Source organism: Trachypithecus francoisi, unplaced genomic scaffold (genome assembly GCF_009764315.1).
Source record: "Trachypithecus francoisi isolate TF-2019V2 unplaced genomic scaffold, Tfra_2.0 Lachesis_group8, whole genome shotgun sequence".
In the NCBI taxonomy this organism is placed as follows: Eukaryota; Metazoa; Chordata; class Mammalia; order Primates; family Cercopithecidae; genus Trachypithecus; species Trachypithecus francoisi.
Window position 1 is genome coordinate 116,978,692 of NW_022681473.1, and position 27,194 is coordinate 117,005,885.

General features: G+C 36.6%; 1 protein-coding gene across 5 annotated transcripts in view; it reads right to left on the reverse strand.

The window, feature by feature from the left end:
- The window catches only part of ARHGAP32 (Rho GTPase activating protein 32), a 310,104-nt gene that overhangs the window by 33,726 nt on the left and 249,184 nt on the right, over nt 1–27,194 (reverse strand). For all 5 annotated transcript variants that reach the window (XM_033208053.1, XM_033208055.1, XM_033208054.1 and 2 more), the window contains one exon: nt 522–671. In XM_033208053.1, the coding sequence (XP_033063944.1) occupies nt 522–671 (150 nt within the window). The remainder of the gene's footprint in view (nt 1–521; nt 672–27,194) is intronic.

Genomic DNA, 27,194 nt, shown 5'->3' on the forward strand with positions numbered 1-27,194 from the left:
ACTCTGGGAGGACTGCCTGAGCTCAGGAATTCAAGGCTGCAGTCAGCTATGATCACGCCACTGCACTCCAGCTTGGGCGACAAAGCAAGGCCCTGTCTCTTTAAAAACAAAAAAATTGGAAGATTGATTTTGGCATTTTATGTCTCAAAACTATGACAGCTTTTTTTCCATAAGAAGAATTAGATAAATATTTTAGGATAAAATGTGGGTGGCAAAACTGGCTGAAGAAGCTATCTAGGGAGAAACAAAGTAAGGCAAAATAACAGGGTGATTGTAATATATTTCGTGTGAATGTCCTACTCTTCTGGAACAGAACATGAGCATCTCTGATGCCAAAGTGCATTCGTAGACTTTTCATTCTCAGCTCCACCCAGAACTGAGTACCTGAGAAAGCTTAATACATGCATTGAACTGAAATGAAACAGTTATCATTTGCCTAAATCTACTCCATAATTGGTCATAGAGAACCAATATGGAGAGGTCAGAAACTGAAAGTATAAGCTTGCACATTTTACTTTTACCTTCAAAACCAGAATTTAGAAGGTGCTCCCCCAGGTCACAACCAAACACCCTCTCTTTCAAGATTCCCCGCTGCTTCAGCTTCTGTTTTGTTGGACGAGACTTCATGAATGTTCGTAAGAATGTAATGAGCTTGCCGTGCTTTTTAGACACTAGAAATCAATAAAGAGAAAAGATCTGAGTTGTGGCAAGAGGTTACATTTTACTTAGCATAAAAAGAAGCATATCTCAAGAGGCTGACGGCAAAATAATCTATTATAAACATACTTTATAATCTTTAGGAAATTTCAACAGAAGTTTAGCTAAGAGTTGTGTTACAAATAACATCATAATTTTGTACTTTCTTCTTGTTGCGGGAAGTCAGGGACCCTGAACGGAAGGACCAGCTGAAGCCATAGCAGAAGAACATAAATTTTGAAGGTTTCATGGACATTTATTAGTCCTCCAAATTAATACTTTTATAATTTCTTATGCCTGTCTTTACTGCAATCTCTGAAAATAAATTGTGAAGATTTCATGGACATTTATCACTTCCCCAATCACTTCTCTTGTGGTTTCCTATGCCTGTCTTTAATCTCTTAATCCCATCATCTTCATAAACTGAGGATGTATGTCGCCTCAGGACCCTGTGATGACTGTGTTAACTGCACTAATTGTTTGTAAAACATGTGTATGAACAATATGAAATCTGGGTATCCAAAAAGAACAGGATAACTGCAATTTTCAGGGAACAAGGGAGATAACCATAAGGCCTGACCGCCTGAGGGGCTGGGCAGAACAAAGACATATTTCTCTTCTTGCAAAAGCAAATGGGAGAAATATCACTGAATTCTTTTTCTCAGGAAGGAATAGCCCTGGGAAAGAGAATGCAGTCCCAGCGGGAGGTCTCTAAAATGGCCGCTCCGGGACTGTTTGTCTTATGCAGTTGTAGATAAGGGATGAAATACGCCCTGGTCTCCTGCAGCGCCCCCAGGCTTACTAGGATTAGGAAATTCCTGCCTAGTCAGGAATTTCAAATTTTAGTCAGACCAGTTCTCTGTTCTTGAACCCTGTTTCCTGTTAAGATGTTTATCAATGACAATGCCTGCGCAGTGGGACATGAAACTTCAGCAGCAATTCTAATTTTGCCTTGGTCCTCTGATCTCACTCTGCCCCCATTTGCCTTGTGATATTTTATTGTCTTGTGAAGCATGTGATCTCTGTGACCCACATCCTATTCGTAAACTCCCTCCCCTTTGAAAACTGCTAATAAAAACCTGCTGGTTTTGCGGCTCAGGGGGCATCATGGAACCTGCCAACAAGTGATGTCTCCCCTGGACACCCAGCTTTAAAATTTCTCTCTTTTGTACTCTTTCCCTTTGTTTCTCAGACTGGCCAACACTTAGGGAAAATAGAAAAGAACCTACATTAAAATACTCGGGGCTGGTTCCCCCGATATCTTCTCACCACCTTACCTTATGAGACTGTAAGCAAATTTAAGTGTTGTAACCCATGATGTTTGAATCAAGCTTGGTAAACCAGTCATCTTCCCAATGCATACTTAAGGATGTTACAGGATTACAAGAGGAACCTGAGTTTTACTGAATATATTGCTTTGGAGATCTTTATAATAAGTAAGACTTAAAATGGCGTAAAAGTGGTTTGCATTTCTAGTCAATTTTTAAATTATTTTACTTGATGGTTAGAAATTTTCATAGTACTTGTAATCTGTTGAAAATAACTGAAAAAATAAAACTCTCATTTTGCAAAGAGGACAATCCCATAATGACACAGAACACATCTGTCAACCTAATGGCTATATACATACAAAACACACACCCACACAAGCATCAGATCTTTCATTAACATTCATCTATAATATACTAAGTATATCATCTTAAATCCTTTATAGATCAAGGAAAAAGATGAGTAAATTAATATTTGAAAAAATATTTCCACTGACTGATACATTAGAAAGACAACTGAAAAAAAAAAGGAAAGTGAACAAATCCCTTAAAAATGACTTTTGCTGAGAAGTGCAGCTTATAGGGATAATTATGCTAAAAGTCAACATACAACAATATCATGAGCTCAAAGATTAGTTGTTAAATAGAAGACTAAGCTGGATGGCCTCAATCCACCTACTAAGTTTGCAGATGATTACTGAGAGTCTTACTGAGGCCTATTATACATTTTTTAAATTTTCGTGGGTACACAGTAGGTATATATATTTATGGGTACGTATTTTGATACAAACATGCAATGTGTAATAATCTCACCAGGGTAAATGGGGTATCCATCCCCTCAAGCATTTATCCTTTGTGTTGCAAACAATCTAATTAGAGTATTTTAGTTATTTTTTAATGTACGTTTAAATTATTTTTGACTGTAGTCAGCCTGTTGTGCTATCAAATGCTAGGTCTTACTCATTCTTTCTATTTTTTGTCCCCGTTAACCATCCCTATTTCCCCCCCAACATCGGCTTATTACCCTTTCTGGCCTCTGGTAACCATCCTTCTACTCTCTGTCTCCATAATTTCGATTGTTTGGATTTTCAGATCCCACAAATAAGTGAGAATGTGCAAAGTTTATCTTTCTGTGCTTGGCTTATTTCACTTAATATAATAACGTCCAGTTCCATCCATGTTGTTGCAAATGACTGAATCTCATTCTTTTTTTATGGCTGAATACTGCCCCATTGTGTATATGTATCACATTTTCTTTATCCGTTCATCTGCTGATGAACACTTAGGCTGCTTACAAATCTTGGCTATTGTGAGCAGGGATACAACAAACATGGGAGTGCAGATATCCCTTCTATATACGAATTTCCTTTCTTTTGGGTATATATCCAGCAGTAGGATTGCTGTATTGTATAATAGCTCTATTTTTAGGTTTTTGAGGACCCTCAAACTGTTCTCTATAGTGGCTGTGTTCATTTACATTCCCACTGACAGCATAAAAGGGTTCCCTTTTCTCCACATTTGTTACTGCCTGTCTTTTGGATAAAAACTATTTTAACTAGGGTGAGATAACATCTCATTGTAGTTTTAATTTGCATTTCTCTGATGATCAATGATGTTTAGCATCTTTTATATACCTGCTCGCCATTTGTATGTCTTCTTTTAAGAAATGGCTATTCAGATCTTTTGCCCATTTGTTAATCAAATTATTATTTTCCTTTGAGTTGTTTGAGCTCCTTATATATTCCGGTTATTAATCCTTTGTCAGATGGGTAGTTTGCAAATATTTTCTCCCATTCTGTGGGTTGTCTTTTCACTTTACTGATTGTTTCTTTTGTTGTGCAGAAGCTTTTAAACTTGATGTGATCCCATTGTCCATTTTTGCCTTGGTTGCCTATGCTTGTCTGGTATTACTCAAGAAATCTTTGCCCCTCTAATTTTCCTGGAGATTTTTCCCAATTTTTTTTAGTAGTTTTATAATTTGAGGTCTTAGATTTAAGTCTTCAATCCATTTGGACTTAATTTTTGTATAAGGTGAGAAAGAGGGGTCTAGTTTCATTCTTCTGCACATGGATATCCAGTTTTCCCAGCACCATTTATTGAAGAGACTGTTATTTCCCCAGTGTATGCTCTTGGCACCTTTGATAAAAATGAGTTCACTGTAGGTGTGTGGATTTGTTTCCGGGTTCTCTATTTTGTTCCACTGGTTCATGTGTCTGTTTTTATGTCACGCTGTTTTGGTTATTATAACTCTGTAATATAATTTGAAGTCAGGTAATGTGATCCCTCCAGTTTTGTTCTTTTAGCTTAGGATTGCTATGGCTATTATTTAGTTCCATATAAATATTACCATATTTTTTTCTATTCCTGTGAAGTATGTCATTGGTATTTTGATAGGAATTGCACTAAATCTGTAGTTTGGTTTGGGTAATAAGGACATTTTCAACAATATCGACTCTCCCAATCCATGAACGTGGAATACCTTTCCATTTATTTGTGTTCTCTTCCATGTCTTGCATCAGTGTTTTACAGTTTTCATCATAAAGATCTTACATTTCTTTGGTTAATTCCTAGGTATTTTATTTTATTTGCAGCTATTACAAATGGGATTGCTTTCTTGATTTCTTTTTCAGATTGTTCACTGTTGGGATACAGAAATGCTACTGATTTTTTCATGTTAATTTTGTATTCTGCCACTTTACTGAATTTATCAGTTCAAATAGTTTTTTGGTGGAGTATTTAGGATCTCCAAATATAAGATTATGTCACCTGCAAACAAGGATAATTTGGCTTCTTCTTCTCCTTCAGTTTGAGTGCTCTTTATTTCTTTCTCTTTTCTGATTGCTCTAGCCAGAATTTCCAATACCATGTTTAAAGAAGAGTGGTAAAAGTGGGCATCATTGTCATGTTCCTGATCTTAACAGACTTTCAGTTTTTCCTCATTCAGTAGGATGCTAGCTATGGGTCTGTAGTATATGGCTTTTATTATGCTGAAACATGCTCCTTCTTTACCTATTTTTTGAGGGGTTTTATCAAGAAGGGATGTTGAATTTTTATCAAATGCTTTTTCAGCATTAATTGAAATGTTCATATGGTATTGTGCTTCACTCTGTTGATATGATGTATTGCATGTATTGATTTGTGTATGTTGAACTATCCCTGCATCCCTGGGATAAATCCCACTTAGCCATGATGAATGACTTTGCTAACGTGTTGTTGAATTTGGTTTGCTAGTATTTTGAGATTTTTTTTGCATCAATATTCATCAGTGATATTGGCCTGTAGTTTTCTTTTTTTGACGTGTCATTGGTTTTGGTATCAGTGTAATACTGGCTCTGTAGAATCAGTTTGGAAGTATTCTCTCCTCTATTTTCTGAATACAGTAGAATTGGTAGTTGTTCTTCTTTGATTAAATGTTTGGTAAAATTCAGCAGTTAAGTCATTGAGTCCTGGGCTTTTCTTTGCTAGGAGACTTTTTCTTATAATTTTTATCTCATTATTTGTTATTGGTCTGTTCAGGTTTTGGATTTCTTCATGGTTTGATCTTGGTAGGCTGAACGTGTCTAGAAGTTTCTCCACTTATTCTAGATTTTCCAATTTACTGGCATATAATTGCTCATAATAGCCACTAATGATCCCTTGAATTTCTGCAGTGTCAGTTGCAATGTTTCCTATTTCATATCTGATTTTATTTGGGTCTTCTTTTTTTTTCTCTTAGTCTAGCTAAAGGTTTGTCAATTTTGTTTAACTTTTCAAAAAACCAACTTTTCCTTTTGTTGATCTTCGGTGTTTTCTTTTCAATTTCACTTGTATCTGCTCTGATCTTTTATTATTGCTTTTTCTTCTACTAATTTGGGTTTGGTTTATTCTTGCTTTTTCTAGTTCTTTAAAATACATTGCTAGGGTGTTTTTCTTGTTTCTCATGTAGGTACTTATAGCTATACATTTCCCTTTTAGTACAGCTTTTATTGTATCACATAGGTTTTGATATGTTGTTTCTATAATCATTTGTTTCAAGAAATTTTTTCAATTTCCTTCTTAATCTCTTCATTGACTTACCGTCTTTCAGGAGTATACTGCTTAATTTCCATGTGTTTGTACAGTTTCCAAAATTCCTTGTTACTGATTTCTAATTTTAGTCTGTTGTGGCCAGAGATGCTTGATATCATTTCAATGTTTTCTTTTTTTCTTTATTTTTTTTTTTGAATACTTTTAGATTTGTGTGACCTAACATATGGGCTATCCTTGAGAATAATCCACATGTTGAGGAGAAGAATATGTATACTGTAGCTGTTGGATGAAATGTCCTGTAAATATTTATTATGTCTATGTAGTCTATAGTACACATTAGGTCCTATGTTGATTTTCTGTCTGTAAGATCTGTACAATGCTGAAAGTGGGATGCTGAAGTCTCCAGCTATTATTGTATTGGGATCTCTCTCTCTTTAGCTCTAACAATATTTGCTTGATATTTCTGGGTGCTCTAGTGTTGGGTGCATATATATTTACAGTTGTTATATCTTTTGGCTAAATTGACCCCTTTATTATCATATAGTGACGTTCTTTGTCTCTTCTTATAGTTTTTGTCTTGAAATCTATTTTGTCTCATATAAGTATAGCTACTCCTGCTCTTTTTTGGTTTCCATTGACATGGAATATCTTTTTCCATCCCTTTCTTTTCGGTCTCTGTACTTCTTTATAGATGAAGTGTGTTTCCTATAGGCAACAGGTCATTGGGTCTTGTTTTTTCATCCATCCAGCCACTCTATGTCTTTTATTGAAGAGTTTAGTCCATTTACTTTCGATGTTATTATTGATAAGTTCAGACTTCCTCCAACCATTTTGTTATTTGCTTCCTGATAGTTTTGTGGTCTTCTTTTCCTTCTTTCCTTCCTTCCTGTCTTCCTTTTAGTAAAGGTGATTTTCTCTGGTGGTATGATATAATTTCTAGCTTTCTACTTTTAGTGTATGCATTGTATGCTTTCGGATTTGAGGTTATAATGAGGCTTGCGAATACTATCTTATGACCCATTTTTAAGCAGATAACAACACCGCATAGACAAACAAGCAAAAAGAAAACTAACAGACTGTATGCTTTAACTTCATCCTTTGCTTTTTAACTTTTTGTTTTTTCTATTTATATCTTATTTACTGTCTACATCTTGAAAGGTTGTTCTAGCTATTATTTTTTATTGGTTCATCATTTAGTCTTCTACTTAAGAGCAGTTTACACACCACAGTTAGTGTTATAATATTCCATGTCCGTGTACTTACTATTAGCAGTGAGTTTTGTATCTTCATATAATTTCTTATTGTTCATTAATGTCGTTTTCTTTCCAACTGAAGTATTCCCATTAGTATTTCTTGTAGGACAGGTCTGGTGTTGATGAAATTCCTCAGCTTTTCTTTGTCTGGGAAAGTGTTTACTTCTCCTTCATGTTTGAAGGATATTTTCACCAGATATACTACTCTAGGGTAAAGTTTTTTTCCTTTAGCACTGTAAATATGTCATGCCACTCATTCTCTCTTAAAGTTTCCACTGAAAAGTGTGCTGCCAGATATACTGGAGCTCCATTGTATGTTCTTTTTCCTTCCTGCTATTAGTTTCCTTTCTTTATTCTTGACCTTTGGGAGTTTGATTATTAAAATGTCCCGAGGTAGTCTTTTCCGGGTTAAATCTGTTTAGTGTTTTGTAAACTTCTTGTGTTTGGATAGTGGTATCTTTCATTTTGGGAATTCTCTGTTACTATCTCTTTGAACAATAAACTTTCTACCCCTATCTCTTTCTCTACCTCCTCTTTAAGGCCAGTAACTTAGATATGCCCAATTAAGACTATTTTCTAGATCTTATAGGCATGCTTCATTCTTTTTTCTTTTGTCTCCTTTGTGTACTTTCAGGCTGTCTTCAAGCTCACTAATCTTCCACTTAATCAATTCTGCTATTAACAGATTCTGCTATATCTTCAGTACATCAACTGCATTTTTGAACTCCAGAACTTTTGCTAGATTCTTCTTATTTCAACCTCCTAACCTTATAGAATTCTGACTTCCTTCTCTGTGTTATCTTGAATTTCTCTGAGTTTCATCAAAATGACTATTTCAAATTCTCTGTCTGAAAGGTCACACACCTCTAGGGTTGGTGCCTGGTACCTTATTTACTTCATTTGGTGAGGTCATGTTTTCCTGGATGGTCTTGATGCTTGTGGATGTTTGTCAGTGTCTGAGACTGGAAGAGTCAGGTATTTATTGTACTCTTCACAGTCTGGGCTTGTTTGTACTTGTCCTTCTTAGGAAAGCTTTCCAGGTATTCAAAAGAAGTTGAGTGTTGTGATCTGCATCACAATACAAACTGTATCTGAATTAGTGGACACCCCAATTCAATAATGCTGTAGTTTTTGCAAATTTGTACAGGTACTGCCTTGGTGGTCTTCGATAAGATCCAGAAGCATTCTCTGGATTACCAGGCAGAGACTTTTGTTTTCTTCTCTTACTTTCTCCCAAACAAAGTCTCTTTCTGTCTCTGTGATAAGCTACCTGGAGCTGCGGTGAAACAAGCACCCGTGGCCACCACCACCGGGACTGCACTGGGTCAAACCCAAAGCCAGTATAGCACTGGGTCTTGCCCAAAGCTCACTGTAACTGGTACCTGGCTACTGCCTGTGTTTGTTCAAGGACCTAGGACTGTATAATCAGCAAGTGGTAAAGCCAGCCCAGCTGTGTCATTCCTTTCAAGGCGGTGAGTTCCCCCAGGCCCTAGGTGAGTCCAGAGATGCTGTCCAGGAGCCAGCAACTGCCGTCAAAAACTTCAGAAATCTACCTGTTGTTCTACTATACTGCAGCTGGGCTGGCACTGAAACCACGAGACGCAGTCCTTCCTACTCTTCCCTCCCCTTTCCACAGGCAGAGGAGCCCCACCCCATGGCCACCACCACAAGCCCACAGGGAGTACTGCCACGTTACCACTGATGTTCACTCAAGGCCCAAAGGCTCTTGTCAGCTTGTGGCTAATGCTGCCCGGCCTGGAACTCATCCTTCACGGCAGTGGGCTCCCCTCTGGCCCAGGGCAGGTCCAGAAATGCTGACCAAGCGCCAAGGCCTAGAATCAGAGTCCCCAAGAGTCTGCAGGGTGCTCTATCCCACTGTGGCCAAGCTGGTACCTAAGGTGCAAGACAAAGTCCCCTTTACTTTTCCCAAGCAGAAGGAGTCTTTCACCATAGCCACCACAGCTAGGAACGAGCTGGGTTTCACTTGAAGCCAGCTTACCTCAGAGTCTCACCCTTGGCCCATGGCATACTACCCAGGTATCACTGCTGGTTATTCAGGGTCCAAGGGGTTTTTAGTCTGCAGGTGATGGGGCCTGCTAAGACAGTCCTTCCCTTGAAGGCAGTGGGTTCCCTTCTGGCCCCAGGTGTATCTAGAAATGTGGTCCAGGAGCTAGGGGCTGGAATGGGGGCCTCACAACTCTCACCAGTGCTCTTTCCTACCACGGCTGAGCTGGTATCCAAGATGCAAGACAAAGTCCTCTTTAATCTTCCTTCTACTCTTCCCAAGCAGAAAGAAGGGATCTGTTTTGGAGTCACAAACTGTCCTGCCTAGGGTAAGGGGAGAGGTGGCACAAGCACTCCCTTAGCCACCCTGGTTGGTGTCTCAGTAGGTCATTGGTGTCTCAAGTCCATTGGCTCTGGGCCCAGTTCAGCATTAAGACTTGCCTGGGAGTTGCAGTCCTTGCAGCCTAGACTGCTTTACAAATTTATTCAAGGCCCCAGAGCACTTTAGCTTGCAGTGGTGAGGCTAGTTGCAGCTGAGTTCTGACTGCTGGGATAGGAGATTTCCCCTCTATCTAAGGCTGTCTAAATGCTCCCTCCACGATGGGCATCATCTAAGTTCAACCTGGTTTTGCTTTCCACTGTGACAGGGCAGCAGTGAGTTCAAGATAAAGTCTCAAAATCCCTCAGTTCTCCCTGAAGAGAGAGCACAGATTCTCGCTGTGTGCCACAGGGCCACTACTGGGGGACAGGGTAGGGGGTGGCAAAGGTGATTCAAGACTGGTTTTTCCTACCCTCTCTAGTGCTTCTTTCCGCAATAGGAAGGTAAAACCAGGTACTACTATGAGTGCTCATCTGATTTTTGGTTCCTATGGGGGTTTTTCATGTGTGTAGAGCTGTGAAATTTGGTACTCCTGAAGGGGAAACAATCAGTGAAGCCTTTTATTTGGCCGTCCTGCTTTGCTCCTCTCCTACTATACAGTCGTGAATGAATCCAAACCTTAACATTCCTGAACAGATGAGGACTCCTGAGGGAACCTTGTGTGCCTAGAGTAACTTATGGCCTAGATAGAACACTAGATGGGCTATTCTACACAAGATTAGACATCTGCCATCCATTTCTTTTCATTCTACGGAAAACATTATTTACAGACATTAGTTCTTTTTTATAGACTACACAAGGTGACCAACCATCCTGGTTAGTCCACGACTGACAAGTTTCCTGAGACATGGAACTTTCCAGGCTAAAACCAGTAAAAGTCTTGGACAAAGTACAACAAAGCCGTCATCCTAGACCATAACACAGATTAAATGCAAAATATTCATCCTTTCCTATAACACCTGTTAAAACTTACTTGCAATCTCAATACAATGTTGATGCTATCTCTGACATGCATGCTCCTGAAACTCTGAGTAAATTATAACCTCTGTTGTATCTGAGATTCCTCACAGTAAAATTAAACTACATGCTCACTTTTCTACTAATGAGGCATTTATAGTATAGAGGTTAACTTCAGAAGTTTGTCACATATAATATTACTATATTAAAAGTTACAGGCTGGTGTAATTATTCTCCCCTAGTTGCTAGCAGATTGTGTGTAATGAATCTTTGTTACAGAGTGGTCATCAAACCATTTATGTTCTTTTTTTTTTTTTTTGAGATGGAGTCTCGCTCTGTCGCCCAGGCTGGAGTGCAGTGGCCGGATCTCAGCTCACTGCAAGCTCCACCTCCCGGGTTTACGCCATTCTCCTGCCTCAGCCTCCCAAGTAGCTGGGACTATAGGTGCCTGCCACCTCGCCTGGCTCGATTTTTGTATTTTTTAGTAGAGACGGGGTTTCACTGTGTTAGCCAGTATGGTCTTGATCTCCTGACCTCATAATCCGCCCGTCTCGGCCTCCCAAAGTGCTGGATTACAGGCTTGAGCCACCGCGCCCGGCCATGTTCATTTTTAAACATCTTCCATACCAACTTTAAAATAATTTTGACAAGATCCCCAGAAAACTAGTAAGTTTGGTTTGCAACAATTTAACATTATATAATAATTTGGAAGAATTTTAATTTCTGTAATATTCAATATTTCTACATGGAAAGTGTATGTCATAATTTTTCTAAATGTTATTATCTCTCAAAAGATTTTTCTAATTTTCCTCATAAAGGACTCATTCCACATATTTCTTATTAGGAATGTTGCTAGGTAACTTAATTTTTTTCTGCTTTAGTAGAATAATACCTTGCGTCAATTATGCCCTTCACTGGTAATTACTAGTATGCTGGAAAAGAATTTTTTTTCTTCAACTTTTATTTTATGTTCCAGAGTATATGTGCAGGATGTGCAAGTCTGTTACATAGGTAAACATGTGCCATGATGGTTTGCTGCACAGATCGTCCAATCACCTAAGTATTAAGCCCAGCATCCATTAACTATTCTTCCTGATGCTCTCCCTCCCCCTATCTCGACAAGCCCTACTGCGTGCTGTTCCCCCCATGCATCTATGTGTTCTCATTGTTCAGCTCCCACTTATAAGTGAGAACATGCAGTGTTTGGTTTTCTGTTCCTGCCTTTGTTTGTTGAGGATAATGACTTCTACCCCCAAACATGTCCTTGCAAAGGACATAATCTTGTTCCTTTTATAGCTGCATAAAATAATGTATGTGTACCCCTTTTTTTAAAATCCAGTCTATCATTGATGAGTGTCTGAGTTGATTCCATGTCTTTGCTATTGTGAACAGTGCTGCAATGAACATATGGGTGCACATACCTTTAAAATAGAAAGATTTATATGTGTTTGGGTACACAGCCAGTAATGGGATTGCTGGGTCAAATGGTATTTCTGCTTCCAGATCTTTGAGGAACTACCACACTGTCTTCCGCAATGGCTGAACTAATTTACATTCCCACCAACAGTGTAAAAGTGTTCGCTTTTCTCTGCAACCTTGCCAGCATCTGTTGTTTCTTGACTTTTTAATAATCTCCATTCTGACTGGTGTGAGATGGTATCTCATTGTGGTTTTGATTTCTATTTCTCTAATGATCAGTGATGTTTGTTGGCGGGATGAATGTCTTCTTTTGAGAATTGTCTGTTCACGTCCTTTGCCCACTTTTTAATGGGATTGTTTTTTTCTTGTAAACTCAAGTTCCCTGTAGACTCTGGATATTAGACCTTTGTCGTATGGATAGATTGCAAACATTTTCTTCCATTCTGTGGGCTGTCTGTTCACTCTGATGACAGTTTCTTTACTTCCATTCTGTGGGCTGTCTGTTCACTCTGATGACAGTTTCTTTTCTTCCATTCTGTGGGCTGTCTGTTCACTCTGATGACAGTTTCTTTTCTTCCATTCTGTAGGTTGTCTGTTCACTCTGATGACAGTTTCTTTTGCTGTGCTGAATCTCTTTCGCTTAATGAGATCTCATTTGTCAATTTTTGCTTTTGTTGCAATTGCTTTTGATGTTTTCGTCATGAAATCTTTGCCCATATCTATGTCCTGAATGGTATTGCCCAGATTTTCTTCTAGGGTTTTTATAGTTTTGGGTTTTACTATTTAAGTCTTTAATCCATCTTGAATTGATTTTTGTATAAGGTGTAAGGAAGGGGTCCAGTTTCAATTTTCTGCATATGGTTAGCCAGCTCTCCCAGCATCATTTATTAAATAGGGTATACTTTCCCTGTTACTTGTTTTTGTCAGGTTTGTTGAAGATCAGATGGTTGTAGGTGTGCAATCTTATTTCTGAGTTCTCTATTCTCAGAAAACAATTTCTTAATGTATAGCTCACATCTGATCATTTACTAAACTCTCAATAATTTTAGAAGGATATTAGTTGATTCTTTTGAATTTCATGGATATGTAACTGTGTCAAAGTAAATATGGCCATTCTAGCTTTTGTCTGATAGTAAAAGCTTCTGATTTGTTTCAGATTTTGTCCAGAACTTCCAAAATACATGTTAACAGTAGGCATTTATATTTTGATGCTGAATTTGATGAAATAACTGTCAAATTTGGTGACTGCATATGATGTATATAAGAAAGCATTCTTTAAGTAACATATTTCTAAGAATGTTTCAAAGGAATAGAAAGTGAATATTAACTGTTAATCATTTAGCAACAAATGTGTAAGTGCCTACCATAACTTAGGAACTGCTCTAAGTCATGAGATTACGATGGGGAACAGGAGAGACAAGGTCCTTGCTGTCACAGAGCTTACTGATGGCAGACAATGAATGATTAAATAGTAATATGGATACAGCCAGCATTTATTTTACACTTAGTATGTACAAATAACTACCTAAGTGTTTATATTTATTAATCATTCATTTCTCACAGCCCACTATTAGGAAAATATTAATACTATACCCATTTTTAGATGAAGAAACTGAGGCAGAGAATGCTAGGTTAATGTGCCCACTGTCACATAACCGGGATTCCAAATCAGGGCATTTGGCATACAGCCCAAACTCTTATCCACTAAATGGCACTGCCTAAATGAAGGCAACAAAGTATTATCAGATTATTTATAGTGGCTAATAAAAAAATAAACAGCCTGACGTATTAGTGACTTGAAAGAAACTGCATTAAACAGAGAGGTAAAGAACAGTTTCTCTGAGGAAGTCATATCTGAGCTGGAAGCCATGAGAGGGGTAGCGAGCCAGGGGACAGTAGTATGAAATGAGGCTTAAGGGGTATGCAAAGCTGGGATCATAGGCCCGAATACAGAGTTTACAAATAAACAGTTTAAACATTTCAAAACATTTTAAAACACTAGGTTACTTTAAAAATAACCAAATATGTTTATTAGAAACCCAAAAGAGCATTAATAGGGAATTGGTTGAATAAATTATGATACATCCGCACAGAGTATTATTTGTTAACTTTTGCTTTTTTAATTTTTAACGAGGATCTCTACCTACTGATAGGGAGTACTCTTCAGGATACATTAAGTGAAAAAAGCAAAGCAGAGAACAGCATATTTAGAATAAGAAAGGATGAGGAATACACACATCACACACAAATTCACCCACACAAATATGCATGTACACGTGAGCTTATTTTTGCAAAAAGAAACACTAGAAGAATAAACTAGAAACTGATAAAACCAGGTTAAAAACAACAGGTGGGAACAGGGAAAAGGGTAAGAATAAGGCGTGAGACTTCTCTGAGTATACCTTTTTATATAGCTTGACTTCTGAATCACGTGAATGTTCTTTCTACATGTTCAAAACTAAACTTAAAATATTTTTAAAAAGGACCACTTCTCAGAGGGAATGCTTTCAACTTTTCCCCATTCAGGATTATGTTGGCTGTGGATTTGTCATAGATGGCTTTTATTACATTGAGGTATGTCCCCTGCATGCAAGTTTTGCTGCTGAGGGTTTTAAAGGGATGCTGAATTTTGTCCAATGCTTTTTCTGCATCTATTGAGATGATCATGTGATTTTTGTTTTTTAATTTTGTGGTGTATCACATTTATTGACTTGCATAAGTAAAACCATTCCTGTATCGCTAGTATGAAACCCACTTGATCATGGTGGATTATCTTTTAGATAGGTTGCTGGTTCTGGTTAGATAGAATTTTGTTAAAAATTTTTGATGTATTTTCATCAAGGATATTGGCCCGTAGTTTTATTTTTCAGTTATGTCCTTTCCTGGTTTTGGTATTAGAGTGATACTGGTTTCATAGAATGATTTAGGGAGGATTCCCTCTTTCTCTATCTTGTAGAATAGTGTCGATACAATTGGTACCAATGCTTGTTTGAATGTCTCGTAGAATTCAGCTGTGAATCTGTCTGATCCTGGACTTTGTTGGTAATTTTTTTAAATTACTATTTCAGTCTCACTGCTTGTTATTTTTGGTCTGTTCAGGGTATCTAATTCTTCCTGATTTAAGCTAGGAGGATTTTATCTTTCCAGGAATTTATCCATCACCTCTAGGCTTTCTAGTATATGTGCATAAAAGTGTTCATAGTAGCCTTGAATGATCTTTTGTATTTCTGTGGTGTCAGTTGTAACATCTCCCATTTTGTTAAAAAAAAAAAAAAAATAGATGTTGGCCTGGATGCAGTGAAGACAGAATACTTCTACACTGCTGGTGGGTATGCAGACTAGTAAAACCACTATGGAAAACAGTATAGAGATTCCTTCAAGGACCAAAAGTAGAACTATCATTTGATCCAACAATCTCACTACTGGGTATCTACCCAGAGGGAAAGAATTCATTATATGAAAAAGATACTTACACAGTCATGTTTATGGCAGCACAATTCGCAATTGCAAAAATGTGGAACCAACCCAAATGCCAAATGCTCATCAATCAACAAGTGGATAAAGAAACTGTGATACACACACACACACACACACACACACACACACACAATGGATACTACTCAGTCATAAAAAGGAATGAATTAATAGCCTTTGCAGCAACCTGGGTGGGATTGGAGACTATTATTCTAAGTGAAGTAACTCAGAAATGGCAATCCAAACATCGTATGTTCTCACTCATAAGTGAGAGATAAGCTGTGAGGATGCAAAGGCGTAAGAATGACACAATGGACTTTGGGGAATCAAGAGGAAAGGGTGGGAAGGGGGTGAGGGATAAAAGACTACAAATTGAGTTCAATGTGTACTGCTCAGGTGTTGGGTGCACCAAAATCTCACAAATCACAACTAAAGAACTTACACATGTAACCAGATACATCTGTTCCCCCAAAACCTATGGAAATAAAAAATGCAAAGAAAAAAAAAAAAAAAAAAAGGACCACATGCTTAGTGGGATATATTCTAAGGACAAAAAAAAAAAAAAAAAAAAAAAAAAAACCCTGCAAAGTAAAGTAATATTTAACTCCATCCACCTCCTTTACTATTGGCAATGATATTGGTAATGTAATTTGGAAACAACTTTATACATATTGTGGGACAAAACAAAGATTTTCCATGTGAGAGAAAATGAGATACAATTATAAGATCTAAAGGTTAAGAAGAAAAACCTGTAATGTTAACTTTGACTTGGAAACATCAACATGAACTCATGACTAAAACACTCACACACTTTCCTGAAGCTCTATCCACTTTAAAAGGCTTAGAAATAATGATATATCGGTTGCAATGAAGATCTCTGGTCTCAGATCTTAGTGGTTAAATAACATTCCTTATCAAAACGAACCCCGAATGCAAGTCAGAAGCAGGCAAAGCACAAGATGAGAATGGAAAGCTTGTAACAGAAAGCAAGGGGATGCCCACAGCTGAGGGATCCCTGACAAGGGCTGAGTCAGACTCTTGTGGGCAGATCTGGGACAATCCATGCGTCATAAAGAATGGTTATAACTGATCGTAAAACATCAAATAAATAAAAATCCTGAGTCAGTAGTAACAGTATCCAAAAGAAAGAAAGAAAAAGTGACCATTTTCAACACAAATGGAGGGAGAACATTTTTTAAACCACAGCAGTAGTCTGCCATATTGAATAGGCTTCTCAACAGTAGAGAAAAGAACACAGTTGTTTCTTTCACATCGATTAGCAATTTTATAACTGGAATTCTATACTGACCAATAAACATACATCTTCACAATTCAGTGGTAAGTCAATGGAAACATATTTATAGTTATGATCCTCCAACCAAACACTCCCACACAATAACACTTCATTAGTCAAAAGCAGCCTGTGTACAACATGACTTCCCAGCACATTAGGTACTGACTCTGCTTCTTGGTTTGGCAAGTTTAGATCACGAACAAGGAAACATGCTATCTTTTCCTGTTAGGGTAAAGAGTGTTCATGTTTATTTTTCCTAAATAGTGACACAAGGCCCAATTAAGTAAGAGTTGCAATAGAGCATAAAATTAAGATAATGGAGGGTGTCACTGGCAACTCTGTGCCCCCATTTGGCACTCCAGGGCTCTGGGAAACTGTGCTGATATACGTGCAGCTATGGCTTTTACTCTGAATGGCCACTTTGCATTGTTACCTTTCCACAAAACATTACTACGTAGATTAGAACTTTACATCTAAACTGGGTGTGTGAGTGGGAGGGGTGGATATGGTCTCTTCTTGCCAATCTATATCCCAATCTGAGACATTGAAATAATGGATATTCATAATGGTGACTACACATAAAGTCTTAAGTGATTCCAAAAGCCTTCAAAGGAAGATTAAACTGTGTTCTGCATAGTTTCAGCATTGCTGGTGATGTTATTTTAATTGGACTCCTCCTCACTGTGGCAGACAGTGAGAAGTTCTGGCATACGTAATTAAATAATCAATTATTTATCAAGACAGATTAATTTCACTGCTTTGGAGATATAAATAAAAATATTCAATTTAATTATACCCAAATTTGAGGATCTAGTAACACTTCCATATATAAATCTCTTAAATTAGTTTTCTTCATTTTATTTTCTTATTTTTATTAAAGTTCCAGGGTACATGTGCACAATGTGCAGGTTTGTTACATATATATATGTGTGCCATGTTGGTGTGTTGCACCCATTAACTCGTCATTTACATTAGGTATATCTCCTAATGCTATCCCTCCCCCAGCCCCCCACCCCACGACAGGTCCCGCTGTGTGATGTGCTCCTTCCTGTGTCTAAGTGATCTCATTTTTCAGTTCCCACCTATGAGTGAGAACATGCAGTGTTTGGTTTTCTGTTCTTGCGATAGTTTGCTGAGAATGGTGGTTTCCAGCTTCATCCATATCCCTACAAAGGACATGAATTCATCCTTTTTTATGGCTGCATAGTATTCCATGGTGTATATGTGTCACGTTTTCTTAATCCAGTCTATCACTGATGGACATCTGGATTGGTTCCAAGTCTTTGCTATTGTGAATAGTGCTGCAATAAACATATGTGTGCTTGTGTCTTTATAGCAGCATGATTTATAATCCTTTGTGTATATACCCAGTAATGGGATGGCGATGGCTGGGTCAAATGGTATTTCTAGTTCTCGATCCTTGAGGAATTGCCACACTGTCTTCCACAATGGTTGTACTAGTTTACAGTCCCACCAACAGTGTAAAAGTGTTCCTGTTTCTCCACATCCTCTCCAGCACCTGTTGTTTCCTGACTTTTTTTTTTTAATTATTATACTTTAAGTTCTAGGGTACATGTGCACAATGTGCAGGTTTGTTACATATGTATATATGTGCCATGTGCCATGTTGGTGTGTTGCACCCATTAACTCATCATTTACATTAGGTATATCTCCTAATGCTATCCCTTCCCTCTCCCCCCTCCCCACAATAGGCCCCGGTGTGTGATGTTCCCCTTCCTGGGTCCAAGTGATCTCATTGTTCAGTTCCCACCTATGAGTGAGAACATGTGGTGTTTGGTTTTCTGTTCTTGCGATAGTTTGCTGAGAATGATGGTTTCCAGCTGCATCCACGTCCCTACAAAGGACAAGAACTCATCCTTTTTTATGGCTGCATAGTATTCCATGGTGTATATGTGGCACATTTTCTTAATCCAGTCTGTCACTGATGGACATTTGGGTTGATTCCAAGTCTTTGCTATTGTGAATAGTGCCACAATAAACATATGTGTGTGTGTGTCTTTATAGCAGCATGATTTATAATCCTTTGGGTATATACCCAGTAATGGGATGGCTGGGTCAAATGGTATTTTTAGTTCTAGATCCTTGAGGAATTGCCACACTCTCTTCCACAATGGTTGAACTAGTTTACAGTCCCACCAACAGTGTAAAAGTGTTCCTATTTCTCCACATCCTCTCCAGCACCTGTTGTCTCCTTTTTAATGATCGCCATTCTAACTGGTGTGAGATGGTATCTCATTGTAGTTTTTGATTTGCATTTCTCTGATGGTGAGGGATGATGAGCATTTTTTCATGTGTCTGTTGGCTGCATAAATGTCTTCTTTTGAGAAGTGTCTGTTCATATCTTTTGCCCACTTTTTGATAGGGTTGTTTGGTTTTTTCTTGTAAATTTGTTTGAGTTCTTTGTGGATTCCAGATATTAGCCCTTTGTCAGATGAGTACATCGCAAAAATTTTCTCCCATTCTATAGGTTGCCTGTTCACTTTGATGGTAGTTTCTTTTGCTGTGCAGAAGCTCTTTAGTTTAATTAGATCCCATTTGTCAATTTTGGCTTTTGTTGCCATTGCTTTTGGTGCTTTAGACATGAAGTCCTTGCCCATGCCTATGTCCTGAACGGTATTGCCTAGGTTTTCTTCTAGGGTTTTTATGGTTTTAGGTCTAACATTTAATTCTTTAATCCCTCTTAATTTTTGTATAAGGTGTAAGAAAGGGATCCAGTTTCAGCTTTCTACATATTGTTAGCCAATTTTCCCAGCAACATTTATTAAATAGTGAATCCTTTCCCCATTTCTTGTTTTTGTCAGGTTTGTCAAAGATCAGATGGTTACAGATGTGTGATATTATTTCTGAGGGCTCTGTTCTGTTCCATTGGTCTATATCTCTGTTTTGGTACCAGTACCATGCTGTTTTGGTTACAGTAGCCTTGTAGTACGGTTTGAGCAAAACTATAAATTAGTTTTCTTCATTTTAAACTTTCTTCCCATTTCTTAGACATTAAAGTAACCAAAAAGAGCTTATTTGAGACACGAGCACTGATCTCCACCTGTTGCCTTCCTGTTCAATATCACTAGTTACTACCTTTTGGGGAGCAAAGTATCTAATACTATCAATTATATCAGAAGATTTCTACTGACGAAAGCAGGGTGTAGAGTTAGATGATTAAGTGCTTACAAACCCATTTCTACAGAAGAACACTGACAAGCAAGGCTGTGAGGGTTAAGGTCCACCAAACATCCTGGATTAGAGACACTAAAATGATACCAATGGTATTTCTACAGATAAAATGTATAAAAAATAAAATGCAAAACAATACTTAGACAAAAGCAAACCACACTACTTTGTATTCAGATTTCCTACTTGAGAGCTAAAATACAACATGTGCCACAACGTTATTTAGACATGACACACTTTATATTTGCAATCTTTTTTTAAACCAAAGACAAACCCTACCAGACCAGTCTTTCCAGTAGTTAAAAGCCTTAGCAGTATGACACACAACCTAGTATCTCCAAGGTAAATCTTTATGATACCAATAACCAGTTTATAGAGAGATACTAAAAAACATGCAGTTCATTAAGCCATAGTGAACCTTGGCATGAAGAGGCAGGGCAGTGCTGTTTAATTACACCAGTATAATACTTCCCCAGCAATCCCAACGAATTCTTGCTTTCTCATAATACTTTCTCTAAAGTTTTAGGAATTGGTTCCCAGAAATCTTCTAGACTGACTTAAGACAAATCTGGGCTTATATTAATTTCTGAGCGTGTATAGGAACATGGTTTGTCCCAAGATAATGGCCTCAGCATTAAGTTTATTTGATTATATACATCAAGTTTTAGGAAAGGTAATAAATTCACAACATCAAGCAGACAAAATTAGAATGTAGTGGTGGGAATATATAATACCTGTGCAGACTGTTCTGATTAGACCAAAGGTATAATAAAATATGAGAGTAATGTTTAACATGTCCAGTGGATTTTTACACAATATCCTGTCTTTTATTCAAAGTTCCCAAACATAGATTAGATAACCACTTGGTAGAAATTTAAGCAAGGAGAATCCAAATACAGGCAACTGCACTATGTAATATTTAAGGTTCTCTTATAATCTCACAAATTCTATCATTCTCAGTCTCTGCTGCATACCTTAAAGTACTTTACGTTAAACAAATATTAAAAGGTTTGAATTTTAATTTAAAATTCCATAAATTGCTTTTATTTAAAGCACAATGTATCTATTTGCACTAATGAATATGAAGGATTTTTCTCTAGACAACTATCAAATCCATTTAATGAACTAAAAATGTTCTGAAAATTCTGCTCTTCAAAAGAAAAATATAACAAATGTTAAGAATTGAAAAGTGCTGAAACAAAACTCCTATTGTATTATACCTAGTTTTAACCTGACTACTAGTTAAAAGCCTTCTGGCTTAATGCTTAATTCGCTTTGTATTCACATAAGTCTCTAGAGACCAGTTTTAGCACAGACTAACCGGAAAACATGACCAGAAGACATAGGCCTGGGGTACGACTGCCCTGGAAAATCAGGATCTAAGGAACTGATAGAAAGTATTAGAGCCCAATGTCAATGTACTTATTTTTTTAAAATTGCTCAATACTTTGACTATATAGAAATATTTAAGAGAATAATATGATAAATACCCATGTACCCATCATGTAGGTTTTTCAAATCTTAACATTGTGCCACAGTATTTCCTCAGATTATTTTCCCTTAAGTATAACAGATATAGCTGAAGCCACTCTGTTTCTGCAATCCTATTCTCCTACAGAGAACCTGTATCCTGAATTTAGCATTTATCATTTCCATCCATGTCTTTATACTGTAACAATATGTGTATGTAGCCATAAACAATACTAACATTTTACGTGTTTTTCAAATTCAGAAATGGAATCATCTGGTATCAAACTTTCTGCAAAACTGTGTATTCTGAGATTTATCCATGGCACTTCTGGCTCAGTATATCACTTAAACTACATTACAATATTCTCTTTTAAGTATGTACCACAACTTATATTTCCATTTTCCTGCTATCAGAGTTTACAAGTGTTTTGTTCTTACAATCATGACTGCACTGTATGTATAATCTAGTGTCTCCCTGGGCACAAGTGACAGGACTTCTCTGGCACTCATGTTTAGGACGAAAATTGTTGGGTTGTAGAATATGCTACTTTTCAACCATATTTCAACTTTGCTAAAATATTATCTAAAATGATTTATCAATATACACTTTAATTAGATGCATTTTTCAGTCCTCATTCTTCATATCTTTGTTCTACTTAGCTCTGCCAAATTTCTGAAATTATATTTCACTTTAATATGCATTTCTGTGACTGCTAATCGGAACAGGCATTGTTTTCATATGTTTTATATGGCCATTCAGTTTTCTTCTTCAATGAAATAACTGTTCAAATCCTTGCCCATTTTTCTATTTTGTTTTCTTCTTCTTACTGATAAGAACTCTTCACATAATATAGAAACGAATCCTTTACATATTATAAAGACTGACTCCAAGTCTATGGCTTGTCTTTTCCTGTACAAATTTTAAAATGTCTTTAGGTACAGGAATCACTCTGTACTTTTAAGATATTTTCTTAGAAGTCATAAACATATTGTCCTATTTCTCCTAAAAACTTTTGTTTTTTCATGTATTTTAGGGAGAGATACATACTTTTTTCCATATATATAACCAACTATTCTGTCACCTTTAATTGAATAACCCTTTCACCATTGAACTGTAAGACTGATTCTATCTTATGTGAAAAATGCATATAGCATGTAAGATGTCTGTTTCTGAGTTCTCTCATTTCTCTCAGTTCTATCAATACCTCACTTTCTTAATCTGTAAGTCTTAATAACTGGAAAGATGAGTCCCTTCATTTACTATTATTTTCTAAAACTGCCTTATTTTTAGCTGTTTCCCATTTCACATAGATTTTAGCATCAGCTTGTCAAATTAGGAGGAGAAAAAAACTTTTTGGAATCTCACTGAAGCTGCATTGAATTATAGATTATTTTGGAGGAACACAGACTTCTTTATGATATTGAGTCTTCCTTTCCATCAACATAATAGGTCTCTCCACTTATTTACAATTCGTTTATGTCCTTCAATAAATGTTTCTAATTTCCTTTCATAAAAGTCTTATGAACTTTTGTTATAGATAGTCTTAGGAACTTTATGACTTTCTTGATGTTATAAAATGGTGTTTTCTAAATTCCATTTTCTAATCATTTATTATTGGTGTACAGAAATGCAATTAGCAGGGTTGTAAAGGGTAGACTGAGGAGGAACCCTCTGGGGTTCCAATCTTGCCTCTGCAGCTCCTAACGGTATAATTATGGACAAATATTTAACTTATCAGTACTTCATTTTCCTCATCTACGAAAAAGTTTATGCCAGGTGTGGTGGCTCACGCCTGTAATCCCAGCACTTTGGGAGGCCAAGGTGGGCGGATCACGAGATCACGAGTTCGAGACAAGCCTGGCCAACATGGTGAAACCCTCTCTCTCCTAAAAATACAAAAATAAGCCAGGTGTGGTGGCGGGCGCCTGTAATCCCAGCTACTTGTGAGGCAGGTTCACTGCAACCTTTGAACCTGGAGGTGGAGGTTGCAGTGAACTGAGATCGTGCCACTGCACTCCAGTCTAGGCGACAAGAGCAAGATCAGGTCTCAAAAAAGAAAAACAAGGGGACAGGCGCGGTGGCTCACGCCTGTAATCCCAGCACTCTGGGAGCCCAAGGCAGGCGGATCACGAGGTCAGGAGATTGAGACCATCCTGGCTAACATGGTGAAACCCCGTCTCTACTAAAAATACAAAAAATTAACCGGGCGTGGTGGTGGGCACCTGTAGTCCCAGCTACTGGGGAGGCTGAGGCAGGAGAATGGCGTGAACCCGGGAGGCGGAGCTTGCAATGAGCCGAGATTGCGCCACTCACTCCAGCCTGGGCGACAGAGTGAGACACCATCTCAAAAAAAAAAAAAAAAAAAAAAAAGTTAAAAAAACTGCTCAACAGCATTGTTGTGAGAATTAAATGAGTTAAAATTATAAAGCACTTAGTGCTAGACAGAAAAACTTAATAAACGTGCTATTGTTGTTTTTGGATTATTTACCCTTTATTCAGCAACCTTGCTGAATCTTGTTATTATTTCTTAAAATTTGACTGTAGTATCATAATACATATTTGATTCTTCCCGTCCAATCCTTTTAATTCTTTTTGTCTAACTTCACTGGACCCCCAATAAATGTTTATTTTGTTCCTGACTTTAAAAATTCTTATTTCACCAATAAGAATAGAATTCACTTGGGTTTTTTGGGTAGAAACCTTAAATATAAAGAAATTACCTAGCCCTAATTGCCAAGATATATAAAAGGAACAAGTGTTGACCTTTATCAAATGATTTCTCTCCATCTATTAAGCTAATATTTTAGTTTACCTCCTTAAAAGTTGATATCAAAAAAACAGGTATATTAAATAAATTCTAATTATCTCCCAGCACATTCTGTGTAAAACTTAAATGTAATAAGAGTTATCAGAATAACGAAATTTTATTCCTTTCCTCCCTTCTATATATCTAGTTCTAATTATCAAGATAATTTATTATTCATATTTCAATTCACTTTCTTTAGTTTATTTGGTAATATCCTATAATATCTAAATACATAGTTGTATATGTGGTAAAAACATGTAGTAAGCATAAAATGTTAGCAATCCTATCTGAAGATTTAAAAATACATCCTTGAACCAATGACCTAGTAACTGAAAGCTTTTATTGTTTTCCAATAATAAGACTTATAGTCTAATTAAGGTCATTCATCCAATCATGCCATTATTGGCTAAGGCATGTGCTAGTGAGAAAGTACCAGACCAAGAATGTGGAGATAGGGTTTTAATCCCGATTCTGCTGATAACTCACTGTAAGATTTTAGAAAAGGAAATTAAGCAGTTTAGACTTCAGATTAATAATATGAAAAATGAAAAGTTTAACCAGGCAATATGATTCTAGATTTTAATGAAAATACCTGAGAAATCATAAAGTACTCTGAGAATGTATGAAGTGTGAGTCGCATACAAAGCTCTAAAATCTATGAAACATACTTTTAGTTTCGGGAAATTTATCAGGAGAAAAAAAGGACATTGTTTAAAACGTAACTGGAGAGCTCTGTTAAAAAAAAATTAGGCTCTCTAACTCATCTTGGAAAAAGGCTGGTATAAAAATTTAAGATAAAAAATAACTGTTAAAGATTACTAAGCATATTAGGTTTAACACTTTTTAAATTAATTTTAATTATGTAGTTCCATGAATGCTTAGCCGTAATAAGGAGTCCGTACATAACTAATTTACATAACATGCTTATAACTGTTTCTTGGACTTGATGCTTGTACTATCTTTAATTGTTAAGGACATTCACAGTTGCTAGTCACGCCATAAGGTATATTGTTGTTTACTTCTTTATTTGCTTGCAAGTCCTTGATCAACAGTACCATGGTCACTTATAATACTCTTTTTATTAGAAAATGCCATATACTTTATAAAAATTATTTTTTGACATAGGTTTCAAGAGTTTACTGCAGTAAAAGAAAAATAAGGTAAATATTATCTGTAGGTTCTGAACTTCAGAAAACTTATAATCTATCAGGTTGATGCTCACAAAGCAAAATTCTCACTGTCTTTCTAGGAACCACTTTTTTAAAATCAGGAACGTAACAGTTTTTCAACCTTGGGCTTCATTTCCCACCCCTATCCCAAGTATATGTCAAAAATTTTTTTTAGATAAATTGAGTCTTGAATTTTAATGTACTGCAAAGCAATTGTGGAGTAAGAAAGTACAGAATCATTTTTGATCAATCTATCACAAACAATTTTGGAATAGGAAACACCACAGTTCTTTAACTGATGTATACAACAGCTGCAAGAGCTGTCACAGAAAAGATATCTGGGGCCGGATCAGGAATTAAATGAAACAGTTTGCTGTCTGAACGTTCCAACCTCAAAGGAATAAAACCAAGTATCTCAGAAATTCATATACATGCAAGGCTACATTTAAAATAGCACCACTAGTAATGGCTCTCAACTGAAAAATGGGAAAGCTACCAACAGTTACATAAGTCAAACAGGGTTCCACCTAATTATGAGAGAAGAGTAACCATTTTTAAAGGCATTACTGACTGGAATGCAAATGAATGACATTAAGGGATCTAGAAAATAAATCTGTAGTAGATTTTAGAAAAGAATCTTTTAGACACAGAAGAGGTAAAAACAATTCACTGAGAGAAAAGAGAGCAGAAAATGGGCCATAAACTGCTTCTTCAGAATACCAGCACAACTCATGTTGAATGGCATACCAACGGTTAACTAAAATATTGGGATATTTGAATAAAACCGTATCTCTTCTCTAGGATTAAAGATGAAACCAAAGCAACACCACTATGCTGCTGCCCTTCCTAGAGGAGTGCAAAAACTGTTACAAAACGGAACCTCCTCATGCTAGACCTTTAAAAATCATAGTTCCCTTGGGAAAATGGTCATATGGTTAAGATAAGACTCTTACTATCTACATTATACACTGACTTTTCTAGAAGCTTCAGATTTCAGTTATAAATATCAAAGAAGGCACAAATTTAGGTTATGTTATTTTACCTTGATATAAATAAGCTACACCTTTTTCCTGCTAAAAGTGATACTAATTTTTATTTCAAAATTTAAATTACAAATTTAAAATAATAAATACGATTGGTTCTGTTTCCCAACTTGGTACAAAATCAAAGTAAGAAGTATTTTTAACTTGCTGACTTTACCAACTCAGTTATTATATAAGAGACTATGACTAATTTCATTTCTAAAAACAGAACAAAAGGAAGATTTGCATTTTACCAGAAGCAGGAGGAAAAAACATGAAGTGGATATATATTCCTGACACTTAAAGTATTTTAACATTGGAATGGGATATTATATACAGAATATAGATTTTAAAACCTGCTAAGAAATTTTAAATTGTCTAGGCTCTTATTTTTCCAGCATGAACTAGTACTATTTGATAAGAAGCTTAAAAGCTAGTACTATTTCAGGAGGACATGTTTGTGTATTCTTACAAAAATTTAATATAACAAACACATATTCCTAGGAATTCAGGTACAACAAAGGTAACAGGACTACCAAAACATATATTAGTTCTAGAAATCAGAAAACTTAGAACTTTAATTTTAACGGTGTAAAAACTCTCTTTTGAGATAAAGTTTTGTCATATTAAAATGTAATCATACATACTTTAATGTCACATAGTTCTCTGCATTTTATTAAGCTATGAAGTTTGGTGTAAAACTTTGATACTATCATAGGTGGTTTTTGTTTTTGTGGGTTTTGTTTTGAGTTGCAGGAAGTAGAGGGGAAAGGTTCTATATTTGG